General features: G+C 43.0%; 1 protein-coding gene across 6 annotated transcripts in view; it reads left to right on the top strand.

Moving 5' to 3' along the window:
• Nucleotides 1-13,505, top strand: part of Numa1 (nuclear mitotic apparatus protein 1) — an 89,686-nt gene that overhangs the window by 49,194 nt on the left and 26,987 nt on the right. For all 6 annotated transcript variants that reach the window (XM_057777146.1, XM_057777140.1, XM_057777145.1 and 3 more), the window contains exons 2-3: nucleotides 264-337; nucleotides 10,618-10,703. In XM_057777146.1, coding sequence (XP_057633129.1) covers nucleotides 296-337; nucleotides 10,618-10,703 — 128 coding nt within the window. In that variant the 5' untranslated portion in view covers nucleotides 264-295. The remainder of the gene's footprint in view (nucleotides 1-263; nucleotides 338-10,617; nucleotides 10,704-13,505) is intronic.

Below are 13,505 nucleotides of genomic sequence, written 5' to 3'. Positions count from 1 at the left end.
CAACTTTGAATGCTGTGTTTTCCGTCTACTGGGTGATAAGAGCATTCGCTTGAGTACAAGAGTCTTTGCAGTCAGTCCTTGACAAGCTCTAGAGTAATCTACGGGCTTTCTCTGAAGTCTCAGAATTTCTATGTTACCTTTAGCGGGTTGAGTGCTATTGACTTGTTGATATATTCAGAGCTGGTAAATGGAACTACTTTTCTTCTGTTCAGTTATGGGAGGTAATCTGATTTATTGAGCGTGCTTTTTCTCTTGGGTTCCAGGTTCATTGGAGTGACTGACTGGGACCGCCAAGATGACACTCCATGCTACCCGAGCAGCCACGCTACTCTCTTGGGTAAGTAACTTTCTTTTTTTGCGGTACATCTTCAGGAAAGATGTGTATCAGAAGAACATTCTATCAGCCAGTGCTCTGCAAAGTCCTTGTTTGCAGACCAGGCAATTTTCATATTGCCAAAGATATTGCTGCTGCTGACAGTGATAACTTGTAGCTCAATGCAGGCTTCTCTGAGGTATTCCTTTTGGTCATGGAACAGAACATTGGGACGCCGTGCAAATCCATTCATCTGTTCTGCAGTTTTTTGTTTTTTTTGGTGTGACAGGGTCACACTATGTAGCTAGCCTTGCCTGGCCTCTGCTCCTGAGTGCTGGGATCAGATGTTACCTACCACCCCAGGCTGTATACTGTTCTGACTGTGAACCTTGTTGGCCCACATTGGCAGGAACTTTGATCTTCAAAGACCTAATCTTCGAATGTCTTCCTCACTTTCTCGATTATGCTTCTGTCTGCTTCCATTGTCCTATTTCTTCCTTGTCTTCCTTTTTAATATTGTTCTTAGTGGGCTGCAAAGCTGTTGTTCCACTAAATAAAATAGCAGCAGCCATATGTAGTACTCACTTGGCACAAGCTTTCCTGCACTCACAGTAGGAAGATCATTAAGTCTTTACCTAAATCCAGAGGTAGATGCAAATGAGCTGCAATATTATGTGGGGCTTAGGATTGCATTGCTGTTCTAAAGTACAGGATTCGTAGATCCACTTTTTATTATAGATACTCTCAAAAAATCTTGAATAGCAGAGTTTAGTCTAAATACCCAGTCTACGGTATTATAAAAGCGATAAACATTGTATATATCTCTGACCATTAGGAAGTTAAGGGTGATTTTTTTTCCCGGTAGCAAATGCGCTAATTTATCAGGGATGTCATGGTTAGTACCTGTGCACCTTAACTCATTAGTTCATCCAGTTCTGAATGTTTGCTCAGTGTTCTTGATCAGCCAACCATTTCCATAACAGCATTGATGAGCCCTGGGTTTTCTGCAAATGCTTCATTGACTTTTCCCAATAGAGAAGAGGAGAGTTCACTGGCAGCCTTCACACCACCCAAAAGCTAGTCTTGTTTGAATAGATAGAAGACTAGCTTTTTTTTTTTTTTTTTTAGATTTATTCATTAGAAGTGGAGAAATGTTCAGCAGTTAAGAGCATTTGCTATTGCTCTTGCAGAGGACCCAGGTTTGGTCCTCACCAGTCATATGGTGGCTCACAACCATCTATAACTACAGTTCCAGGGTTTCCATCTTCTGGCCTCCTAAGATACTGCATGCATTTGATGCACCTACATACAAGGAGGCAAAACACTCATGAATTAATTTTATAAAATAGCATTTTAAAACGTGGCTTTTATTATGTGAAAAGAATGGTCTAAAATTACTAGTGCTAAAGAGATGGCTCAATAATAAAACAGAAACATGAGGGCCCAAGTTCATATATGCCATGGGTTGTGTGCTCATGTATACACATACAACACATCATACATGCAGTCACACACAGAACAAAATATATACGTATATTTGCTAATTAAAACTGTCTTTTAAAATTTTACCTAGAGAGAAGGAGATGGAGAGAAGGCTCACCAGCTAAGAGCATTGATTTTCAGTACTCACATCAGACAGCTAGCTTACATTTGCCCATAACCCCAGTTCTAGGGGCTGTGATGCCCTCTGCTCTCAGAGGGTGCCTGCTGAACATAAATTCATGCAGGTGCATATTCATACACATACTAAAAATAAATCTTAAAAGTAAAATAATTTCCTAGGAGAAGGACTAGAAGAAAAACACTTTTGGCCGGGCAGTAGTGGCGCACACCTTTAATTCTAGCACTCGGGAGGCAGAGGCAGGCGGATCTCTGTGAGTTCGAGGCCAGCCTGGTCTACAAGAGCTAGTTCCAGGACAGGAACCCAAAAAAGCTACAGAGAAAACCCTGTCTCGAAAAATCAAAAACAAAAACAAAAAAAACCCCACTTTTGTCAGTGTATTGAACACATACTAGCAAGTGCTAAACTCTAATTTGGGACCCCAGGAGCTCCCCTCCAAAAAAACTAATTTTGTCAAGGGCTGTAGAGTGTAGCTTGGTGGAGGACACTTGTCTATATTCACTACGTCCTGGTTTCCATCTCCAGCACTGTTTTGAGGAAAAAAAGAATCAGACGGGTGGTGGTGGTGGCGCAACCCTATTAATCCCAACACTTGAGGCAGAGGCAGACGGATCTCAGTGAGTTTGAGACTAGCCAGGTCTACAATGAGAGTTTCAAGACTACACAGGGAAATGCTGTCTTAAAAAACCAAAACCAAAAAAGAAATAAGCTCCTCCCCGAAAAGAATCTTTATGATGAGTGTATTAAAATGCTATTTGTGAAAGTTTTTTTTCTCCCCGAATTTCAGTGGTTTCTATTTTGCTTTAGTTAAAATGTAGTTTGAAACTGTAAGTTGTTGCAGACCTTCCAGGCAGTGCGTGGGTTAGCCAATGATCTGTGTCCCACCCTGACGGTTACACTCTGGCTAGACATGCAAGAACCTCAGCTTCTTCATCTTTGAATGGTTTCCCATCCTAGAGCAAATAACAAGAAAAACACTCTCATTTTTATGAATAAAACCATTTTTGGATTATTACTTTATTGTTAGAAGTGATGAATCTAAATTCCTTAAATGACTTTAAGTCAGCTAATTGGCATGATTTTCAGTCTTGTTAGTGAACAAGATTCATTCCCTCTGAATACTTTACCTAGGTTGCAGGCATTTTTGGGGGGAGTCTAAAAGTCTAAAAGATTTGTTGTTTTATTGTTTTGTTGATTTTTAAAACAGGTTCCCTTATAGTCCAGTCTGGTTCTGAACTCACTACTACCTGAGGCTGGCCTTGAAATCCTGATTATCCTTCCTAAACTTCTCCAGTGCTGGGATTAGGTGTACACTACTACACCCAGCTCTAAAAATTGTTCTCAATGTAAAAGAACTTAATTGAAATAAATATTGCCCTTTCTAGAGATGATCTGATCTTTTAAATCCTCTAAATTCTATAATGCTGTTAAATTAGCCTCTATAAAGTTTATATCTGCTTCATTATTTGAATTTTTAAATTTTATTTTTATTATTTTTAGTTATTTGTGTGTGTAGGGGGTATGTGCTGATGCCTGCAGAGACCAGAGGTGTTGTACTCCCCTGGAGCTGCAGTTAGAGATGGTTATGAGTAAGGGGGCTTTGGATCTGATGTTCTGGTGTTTTGTTGATGATAAGGAGTAATGTAGCCAATCTCTTCTGTACCTGCTTTCTGTTGATTGGAAACTTTAGATTAGGAGGGCCTGGAATGCTGGTCCAAAGCAGACTCTCAAGCCAGCAGGGGATGGTAGGTATCTGGTTTGCTAGCCCAACAGATCAGGTAATTTCACCTGAAAGAATCTGAAGAGACGGTGGAATTACATTTTATGTGACGGATAGAGACTAGTGGACTGGGGAGGGGTAGGAGCAGGAGCCCAAGGGGAGACCAAAGGATAGGCTTGAAGTCCACTGCAGAAGGTGGTTGTTTGAAAGCCAGTTCTCTTAACATTGGCTTTCAGCAAGTTCAGGTCTCTCCTGGGCTTAGTGAGGTAAGCTATTTTGGGGAGCAGTTGCAGGGCCACAGTTGATTCCTGGATGGTGTCTGTCCAGATATAGATGAGGGGTAGAAGGTAAAGTTGAAGTGTTTAGGAATATCTTTATCTTGGGTGTACACTTGAGATTTCCAGGCCTGTCTCCTGGTCCTGGTGGGTGGGATGTGGAAAGGAGTCCCAAGTCTAGAGCAAGCAAAGAACTCTCCCTCAAGGGTAGGCGGTAGGAGGAAAGTGTAAGCTGTTGACTGACAGGAGTGTTTACTTATCAGGTAAGGGATTCCTGAGCCCTTTGACTTGTGACAGATGGATCCAAGTTGCAATTCACTGAAGTTTATATGAATTTTTAAAAGATTATACAAAGAGATAAAACTCTGGTGGTGGCGGCGCACGTCTTTAATCCCAGCACTTGGGAGGCAGAGGCAGGCGGATCTCTGTGAGTTCGAGACCAGCCTGGTCTACAAGAGCTAGTTCCAGGACAGTTAGGACTGTTACACAGAGAAACCCTGTCTCGAAAAACAAAAACAAAAAACAAAAAAAGTTTGAGGACTCAAAAAGGTTCTAGGATAAAAGCATGAACACTCTTTACTCTGTCCAGAAAACCTTATATATATAAATTGGATAGAGATGTTTTTTTTCTACACAGTGACTCAGCCTGTTAAGTCTACATTTAGAAAACAACCAAAGGAAATTAAAATTTTGAGCATGTGACTATGCTAATAGCCAGTGCTTTACCAAGGTTAGACTAATACCAGAACTCCATTAATCAGTATGTTAAAACTCTGAACTTTTGAGGTCTTAACATCTTTATGTATCATCGTTAGGTCTCTCCCTTTTTCTATATTCCTTAAATCACGGCTTCAGACCTTTACGATTTAAAACTAACTTTTCCCTCCCTTTATTTGGAAACATCCAGTCATTTACTGTGAAACAAAGGTGGTTGATTACTGAGAGCAGTCATTGAAAAGCAAGGTCTACTAAATAAGGGAATAGCGCCGGGCGATGGTGGCGCACATCTTTAATCCCAGCACTCGGGAGGCAGAGGCAGGCGGATTTCTGTGAGTTCGAGACCAGCCTGGTCTACAGAGCAAGTTCCAGGACAGGCTCCAAAGCCACAGAGAAACCCTGTCTCGAAAAACCAATCAATCAATCAATCAATAAATAAGGGAATAGCAAAAAGCAAAATTGTTACCATGAAACCTGTTTTGTGAGTTTATCTTTCTCTGCTTGAAGCTTTTCATCAAGGTAAACCCATCTCTGAGTTTGCCTTATTCAACAGGATACTTAGTAGACCTAGAAAAATCAAGGCCTGTTTTTTGGGGGGGGGGAGACTGGGGGCGGTCTTTATCTTTTTTTTTTTTTTTTTTTTTGGGGAGACAGGGTTTCACTGTTTAGCTCTGGCTATCCTGGAACTCACTTTGTATACCAGGCTTGCCTTAAACTCACAGAGACCTGCCTGCATCTGAGTGTTGGGGTTAAAGTCATGTGCCACTTAGTTTTTTGGGGGAAGGAGGGGACAAGGCCTGAGTTTTACATGTGAACTAGTTCAGTAATTGGCCTCGGTTTTAGTGCCTTTTCATTTGAGAGACTTATAATTTAAACTTCCTCTTTTTCCTTTTAGAATTTATTTATTTATTTCATATACAGTGTTCTGCCTACATGTAGGCCAGAAGAGGGCACCAGATCTTATTAACAGATGGTTGTGAGCCACCATGTGGTTGCTGGGAATTGAACACAGGACCTCTGAAGAACAGCCAGTGCTTTTAACCTCTGAGCCATCTCTCCAAGCCTTAAACTTCCTTTTAAAGTTCTCAGATTTGTATCATTAGCAGACAACATGGACAATTTTTGCACCCAAAGTTACTGTAAAGCAAAATGGTTTTTTTTTTTTTTTTTGGTTTTTTTCGAGACAGGGTTTCTCTGTGGCTTTGGAGCCTGTCCTGGAACTAACTCTGTAGACCAGGCTGGTCTCGAACTCACAGAGATCCGCCTGCCTCTGCCTCCCGAGTGCTGGGATTAAAGGCGTGCGCCACCACCGCCCGGCTAAGCAAAATGTTTTTAAGATGAATCTTGGCAGCTGCAGCCTATGGGGAGGGGCTGGCTGAGGTTGGCTTCACTGGTAAGTCCAGGGCCCACCATCAGTGCTACCCACAGAAATCTGAGCAGAATAAAGATGAGTAAGAAGTATAGACCAAATGTCCTCTGTATCAGTTTAGAATGACAGAGACTTACTGGCTCCTCGGACAGCCAGCCTAGGCCCATGGTGATCTTGATGACTCTGGTGGCAGAGGCCCTGTCTGAGAGGTTTTCTTGTAGGGGGATTTGGGAAACTGACCTACCTTGGCAAAGTAGGGAGGGGCAGTGTATTTTTCAGTTCTTTGCCCATTGACTATTACAGCCATAGTGAAGCAAGTCCCAGGTGAAATCTGCTGCCCATCTTCTCTGGAGGCTCAGAGCTTCCACCAGGCGTTGACATTTCTGTTTATCTTGGGAAGCTTTTTTTCCTTAACTTTTTTTTTCCTGGTATGAACATTCTGTCTGCATGTAGGCCTGCATGCTAGAAGAAGGCATCAGATCCCATGTGGCTCCTGGGAATTAAACTCAGGACCTCTGGAAGAGCAGCCAGTGCTCTTAACCATCTCTCTGAGCCATCTCTCCAGCCCTTCCTTAAACATTTTTTTTTTTTTTTTTTTTTTTTTTTGGTTTTTCGAGACAGGGTTTCTCTGTGGCTTTGGAGCCTATCCTGGAACTAGCTCTGTAGACCAGGCTGGTCTCGAACTCACAGAGATCCACCTACCTCTGCCTCCCGAGTGCTGGGATTAAAGGCGTGCGCCACCATCGCCCGGCTTTCCTTAAACATTTTAAATGCCTCATTTTTCTGAGGGGTTTGAGGACCGTAATATGAGTACCATAATATAAGTATGCCTGACTAGACAAATTTTACTTATTTTCAGTTAATTGTTTTTAGACTTAAACCTTGACAAGATGTACAGAAAGCTAAAGCTTGTCCTTGTAGATGAATGACATTTGTACTTAGCATAGTTCTGAGCACATAAAAACTTTGGTCATATATAAGGTGGCTGACCATTTACTTGCATGTCTTAGTTATCTTTAACAGTTTATAACAAGTTGGTACTGTTTATAAGGTTAGGATTTTACAGTTTTGTCCCTGTTGAATTTGAGCCTTAAAAATTTGAATTGAAGATCCCTTACCATCAAAATAAAACATTAAACCATAAATATAGTCAATAGAGAGACTGGGAACCTTACTTTCCTGATTCTTTCATAGTGTACCTTACAGAAAAATCAGTTTCTTGTATGGCTCAGCTTATCCAAATAGCTTAAACTCAGCAAAGTTAGTAAAGACAGAGAGCCTAGGCACACATCTAGTCAGACATCTAGTAAAGACAGAGAGCCTAGGCATAATCTAGTCAGTTTTTGCTAGCCTAAAGGGACCTTAGGAACTCATAAACCTTATTCATTAAACATGTTCCTTATCTAAAAAATTTTTTAGAACTAGGCAAACACTTTAATCCCAGCACTCGGGTCAGAGGCAGACAGATCCCAAATTTGATACCAGTCTGGTCTACTGAATGAGTTCCAGGACAGCTAGAAATACAGAGATACCCAGTCATGGGGGATGGGGGACAGAAACAGAACAAAACAAATTTAGCAGCCTGTAGTTGAGCCTAGTTGCAAAGATGTAAGCCTTGGCTAGAGTAGAGCCAGCTCCAGGAGGGAGCTGAGAGACAGGTGGGCAGGTAGCCAGGATCAGAGCGAGGAAATGGGAGAGACTTTTAGGGGATAAGTGTTGTGTTGACAAGAATTTCAATTCAGGGTATTCCCCAAGTGTATCTAGAAGCTTGTTAGAGAGATGCCCAGGATCGAGGGGCATCCCTCCTTCACATAATGGGACACCCAAAAGGTGTATAGAACTGCCAGACTCCAGCACGATTTTGTGTTAGACTCTACAAGCTGAGAGACAGCAGGTCGCTGCAAGTGAGACACTGAGGAGGTGAGGAGCAGCAGCTGAAGAGATGGACTCTAAAATTTGGGAGTTGAAAATGGTAGGTTGCAGGAGCCAGCAGAAGCAGATGATCTGAACCTGGGAGGGTCAAAATTGACAGATTGGTTTAACTGGGAGGGACAGGACCTTTTGGGGGTTAAGTGTCCCTCCCAGGTTTCAGAAACCAAATACAAGTGATGTTGCAGAGAAACTATAGAGATAGACCTCTCCTTGGGCAGAAAGAAGGATTTATTGGGGATCATACTGCCAAGGTCATCTGTAGGGCTGGGGGCAGAGAGCAGAACAAATCCAAAAAAAAGGAAGCAGATTTATGACAGTCAGCAGGGTAGGGCTGAACTGATGCAGGCTCTCCAGAACTAGTGCCCTTGCCAGACGGAGTTGACCTTAAGGAAGGTTCCTGGGGAATTGATGGTGGTTTATGACCCACAGAAACACCTTAAGAGGCCTGCTTTTCTGGTAAATAGGAACCTGTAGGCTCGTTTGCACAGTAACAGTCTTTCTGTTTAGGACAACTAGCACTGCCATTTGGGGGGGGGAAGGGGCGCTGGGGGCCGGGGCTTTGGACCTGACAGTGAGCTGCCTGATATGGGGGCTAGGAATTGACTTGGTACCTCCAGAAGCTTGTTCTTTGGAAGGTGGCCTGCTTTCCCGGGTCCCAGCTACCCAGAACTTAAATAATCACACCAAAACCATATTATTTAAAACACTGCTTGGGCCATTAGCTCTAGCTTCTTATTGGCTAACTCTTGCACCTTAATTTAACTTATTTCTATTAGTCTGTGTATCGCCTCATGGCTGTGGCTTACTGGCTAAAGTTCTGTCCGGCTCCTGCAAGGCTAAATGGCTTCTCTCTGACTCCAGCTCCTTTCTCCCAGCATTCTCTTTAGTTTTCCCACCTAGCTCTGTTCTCCTATAGCTGTGCTACAGGCCCAAAGCAGTTCCTTTATTAACCAATGATATTCATAGCATACAGAGGAGAATCCCACATCAGTTCTTCTTCACTGAGCCATCTTTTCAGCCCCTTATTTTAATTAAAAAAAAAAATTAGTTTATTTTATATGCCTGATGTCTGAGGAGGCCAGAGTGGGATGTTGGATGCCTTGAAATCGAAGTTTCCAAATGTTTATAAACCGCTGTGTGGATGTTGGAGTTGAATCCAGTCCTCTGGAAGAACAGCCGGTGCTCTTCAGTGCTCAGCCATACGCTTCACCACTCTACTTGTTTTAATTTAAGATAATATATGTATGAAAGCAGGCTCTTGCTACACGTGTAGCCCATGCTATCCTGGAACTGTCAGTGATTCTCCTTCCTCAACTTCCCAGGAGCTGAAATTATAGGCATGCAACACTGTGCTGACTTTGTTCCTTACTGCAGAAATATTTTCATATGTAAGAGTTCCTGTGTGCAGAGTCAGACTTTTTCCACTGTGTTGTATCCAGAGACTGAACTCGGGTTATCAGGCTTGACAAGAAGCACATCCACCCACTGAATCTTAGTCCATTGCTCTGTAAAGAGCACATTTTTCTAGTTAATTTCATATAACCACCTTCTGAGATTGTCAGAACAGCCTCGTTTCTAAGTGGGCTTTGTATTCCCCCACGTCATGCTACAAATGTAGTTAATTAGCGAGCCCCATGGTGGTAGAGCGCAAGTGCCTGTGGGATTGTCTGTGAACTTCCCTATAGAGGTCCTGCTGCTGATAGCCTGTGTACTTGACGTATTTGTGCATGGCCCTGGGGATTGTGAAGTGTAAAGTACTAGATGTGATTTGAAGCCAAAGAGAAAAAATAGGCAGTTGGGTCAGAATCGAGAACTTTATCTCCTTCTGCTCTTTTCCCTTTAAAAAAAAAAAAAAACTTCCTTTGTTCTTTCATTATTTCTTCTTCCTCCCCTCAGACTAAAGTGTGTATTTGTAAACTGTTATTATTTTTATGTTATTTATTTGTTTAGTGTGTGTCCGCATATGTACAAATGGAAATCGGAAGGAAGCTGAAGTCTGTCTCCTTTACCTCGTGGGTTCCGAGGATCAAACAAGTCACTAGGCTTGGCAGTAGGTACAGTCGCCTGCTGCGTCATCTTTCTAGACCTAGGCTTTAACATTGCATTTAGCGTGCTATGGCCCTAGGACTCCTAGGAGGACTCTTAGAGGTAAAACCCTTCCTTTGGTTTTAGGTGGCTGTGCGTGTGCATAGTCACCGGGTGAGTGTGTATAAATCAAAAACCTTGGCTTGGTGTAGCACAGAGTTGCAACTCCACCCCTCATTTAGGAAGTAGAAGTTGAAGGATTAAACATTTTCTGACAGCCTAGGGTAAATGATGAGACTTTATCTTAAGTAAATAAAAAAAAATCCTGGACTCACCAGTCCCTTTATTCCTATAGCCTACAAATGTAGGCACTCACAGTGAGCAGAGCGGTGCCGGCATCTGGGATGCTACATGCTTCTGGCATGGTTTTGTTTTTGTTCCATTGCTGTTTTCGAGATAGGGTTTGTCTGTATCCCTGGCTGTCCTAGAACTCTCTTTGTAGGCCAGGCTGACCTCAAACTCACAGAGACTGCCTACATCTGCCTTCCAAGTGCTGGGATTAAAGGCGTGTACAACGCGGACATGGCAAAGAACAGCTTCTGGTATTAGAAGTATTCTTAGCAGACTCTTCCCTTTGGCTTGCAGGTGAACAGTCTGCATGTGGCTGACCCGGTGGAGACGGTGCTGCAGCTCCAGGACTGCAGCATCTTCATCAAGATTATTAACACCATGTGAGTATGAGCCGTCCAAATCCTAGCTAGTCCTTGGGTGGGACTGCGTGTGCCCGATTGGTGGGCTCTCACCAGAAAACCTTGCCTTTCTAGTTACTGGACCTCTCAGTGGGAGGGGTTTCAGCCTTGTCCTATCCAAAGACCTCCTCACTCTGGCACAGAAGACTCTTCAAGGCCCTATGCACAATTCTAAGAGACTACCCCCAAGAACTTCCCGTCTTCCTGCCTCAAAAGTAGTCTTCTGTAACCCTCTTTTCATGGTGCACCTGCCCTGCTATCCCATTGTTGTGCGTGTGAGATGCATATGCATTAACGTGGATGCTTATATGCCACAGCGCCCAGGAGGGCGGTCAGAGGGTAGCTTCAGGAGCTCTTCTCTCCTTCCACTATGGGTTACAGGGATTAAGCTCAGGTCATCAGGCCCAGCCTAGTGTATCTAGGCGGATAAGGCTGAGCTGGAGCACTATGGTGGGAACACTAGTGCTGCTGAGTGGCCCAGCACAGAGAAGCCTGCTAGAATGGTTTTGTTATCCTTTGAAATTTTCTCTTTTGGGGGGGTGGGATGTCTTTTTTTTTTTTTTTTTTTTTTTTTTGAGACAGGGTTTCTCCGTAGCTTTTGGTGGGGTATGGGGTGTCTTACAGGAGTTTCAGACCATTGACTTAATGCTACTGGCTCTTCTTTTTTGTTGTAGTTGTGACTTTTTTTTTTGGCTTTTTGAGACAGGGTTTCTCTTTTAAGTTTGGAGCCTGTCCATCCTGGAACTAGCTCTTGCAGATCAGATTGACCTCAAACTCACAGAGATCCACTGCCTCTGCCTCTCGAGTGCTGGGATTAAAGGCGTGCGCCACCACCACCAGCTGTTTTTTAGACAGGGTTTCTCTGTAGCTATGGCTGTCCTGGAACTAGCTTGTAGTATAGGCTGGCCTCGAATTTAGAGATCCTCCTGCCTCTATCTCCCGAGTGTTGGGATTAAAGGTGTGAGTCCACCACCGCCAGCTTTTCTTTTTTCTTTTTTCTCAGCCCCTTTCTCCTTCCCTCCCTTCCTCTGTCTCTCTCTGTCTCTCTCTCTGCCTCTGCCTCGTCCAGGATACCGGGCCTTCATGACCTCATTATTTCCTTGTTCCAATTTATTCCCATAAGTGTGATTTCAAGTATATTACATCTCCTTTGCTTGTAGTGCTTCCGTAACTCTCTGTGGCTGGCAGATTGAAATCCTAAACGCTTATTTGTTTGCTTTTTATATTGAGGCAGGGTCTCATGTAGCTCTAGCCTCAACTGACAGTGTAGTTGAAGGATGGTCTTGAATTTGTCTCCCTGGTGCTAGGAAGGCCTAGATAATTTTTACTATTTTCAAACTGTAATAAAGTGGTAGATTGAGGCATCTGTCATCAATGGTGGGTAAATCCATTGGGCTGGCAATACCTAGCCCACCATTTAATTTTACTATTACTAAAAGGCAAGCAACTAGATACAATACCCTCTGTGTTGTAATATACATTAGTGTGTGTATGTATGTATGTATATGTGTGCTTTTTTTGAAATCAGAATAGATGAGGAGTTTTTCTTTTTCTTTTTTTTTAAAGATTTATTTATTTATTATGTACACAGTGTTCAGCCTTCATGTATGCCTGAAGGCCAGAAGTGGGCACCAGATCTCATTACAGATGGTTGTGAGCCACCATGTGGTTGCTGGGAATTGAACTCAGGACCTCAGGAAGAGCAGTCAGTGCTCTGAACCTCTGAACCATCTCTCCAGTCCAGATGAGGAGTTTTTCAAATTTGAAAGACTAAAGTTCTAGGCTGGAGACATCTCAGCACTTAGAGCACTGGTTGGTTGATCTTCCAGAGGAACTGAGTTTGATACTCCTACCCAGATGGTGACTCACATGTTGTGGAATCCAGGGGATTTGATGTGTTTCTAGCAGTCATGGGCACCAGTAGCTCAAGGTGCATAGATAGACATGCAGACAAAATACCTGTAAAGAAATACTTTCTTTTAAAAGAGAAAAGACAAATTTCCTTGACTTGGTACAAAGCAACAGTCCAAAAAAACATTGTACCCCAGTTTACCTTGGTGAATTCATGCGTTCATTAGTTACTTCCAGGAGCATAGGTGACTCAGGCAACTGCCCCACCAAAAAGTTGGTGCTCCAATGGGCGACAGCTCAGCAAAGCAGGTCTTTTGGCTCCCTGTACAGTTTGCAGCATCTGTAGGAGAGTGTCTCTTCCTGCTTTTGTCCCTCAGGGAGGCCTTGTTGGTAGCCTCCTGAATGTCCTCATTTCCTCAGCCTCAGGAGCAGTGTCTGACACTCCACACTCCAGGAGTAAGAATGTGTGTTTGTTCTTGATTTAGCCACTCTGGAATTATTTCTGGAAGAAATTTTTCCAAGGGAAATTTAAGATTTTTTTCTCTTATAGAGTGCTGCTTGAGTCTTAGACTAGCAGATATTAAGATACTAGGTTAGACTTTGCCTCCATGTCAGATACAAGATAATACAGAACAGTTGCCTTTGGGAAAAGAGACATCCTTAGGATGCTGTGCCTGTCGCCTTTCTGGCAGTCCTCCTGGTGCTGTTCTACATTAGAAGTCCTTTCTACATCTTTCATTCTTCTGTATGTTACCAGTGCAGAGCAAAAAGGTCTTGTCTCTCCTTGATAGCTTTGAGACTTGAGTAGCAAAATTTTTTTCGAGGCAGAGTTTCTCTGTGTAACAGCCCTAGCTGTCCTGGAATTAGCCCTGTAGACCAGGCTGGTCGCGAAATTACAGAGATCTGTCTGTCTCTGCCTCCCGAGTGTTTGCC

The sequence above is a fragment of the Chionomys nivalis genome, chromosome 8, assembly GCF_950005125.1.
Source record: "Chionomys nivalis chromosome 8, mChiNiv1.1, whole genome shotgun sequence".
Classification (NCBI taxonomy): Eukaryota; Metazoa; Chordata; class Mammalia; order Rodentia; family Cricetidae; genus Chionomys; species Chionomys nivalis.
This window is presented reverse-complemented; position numbering and strand designations above follow the sequence as displayed.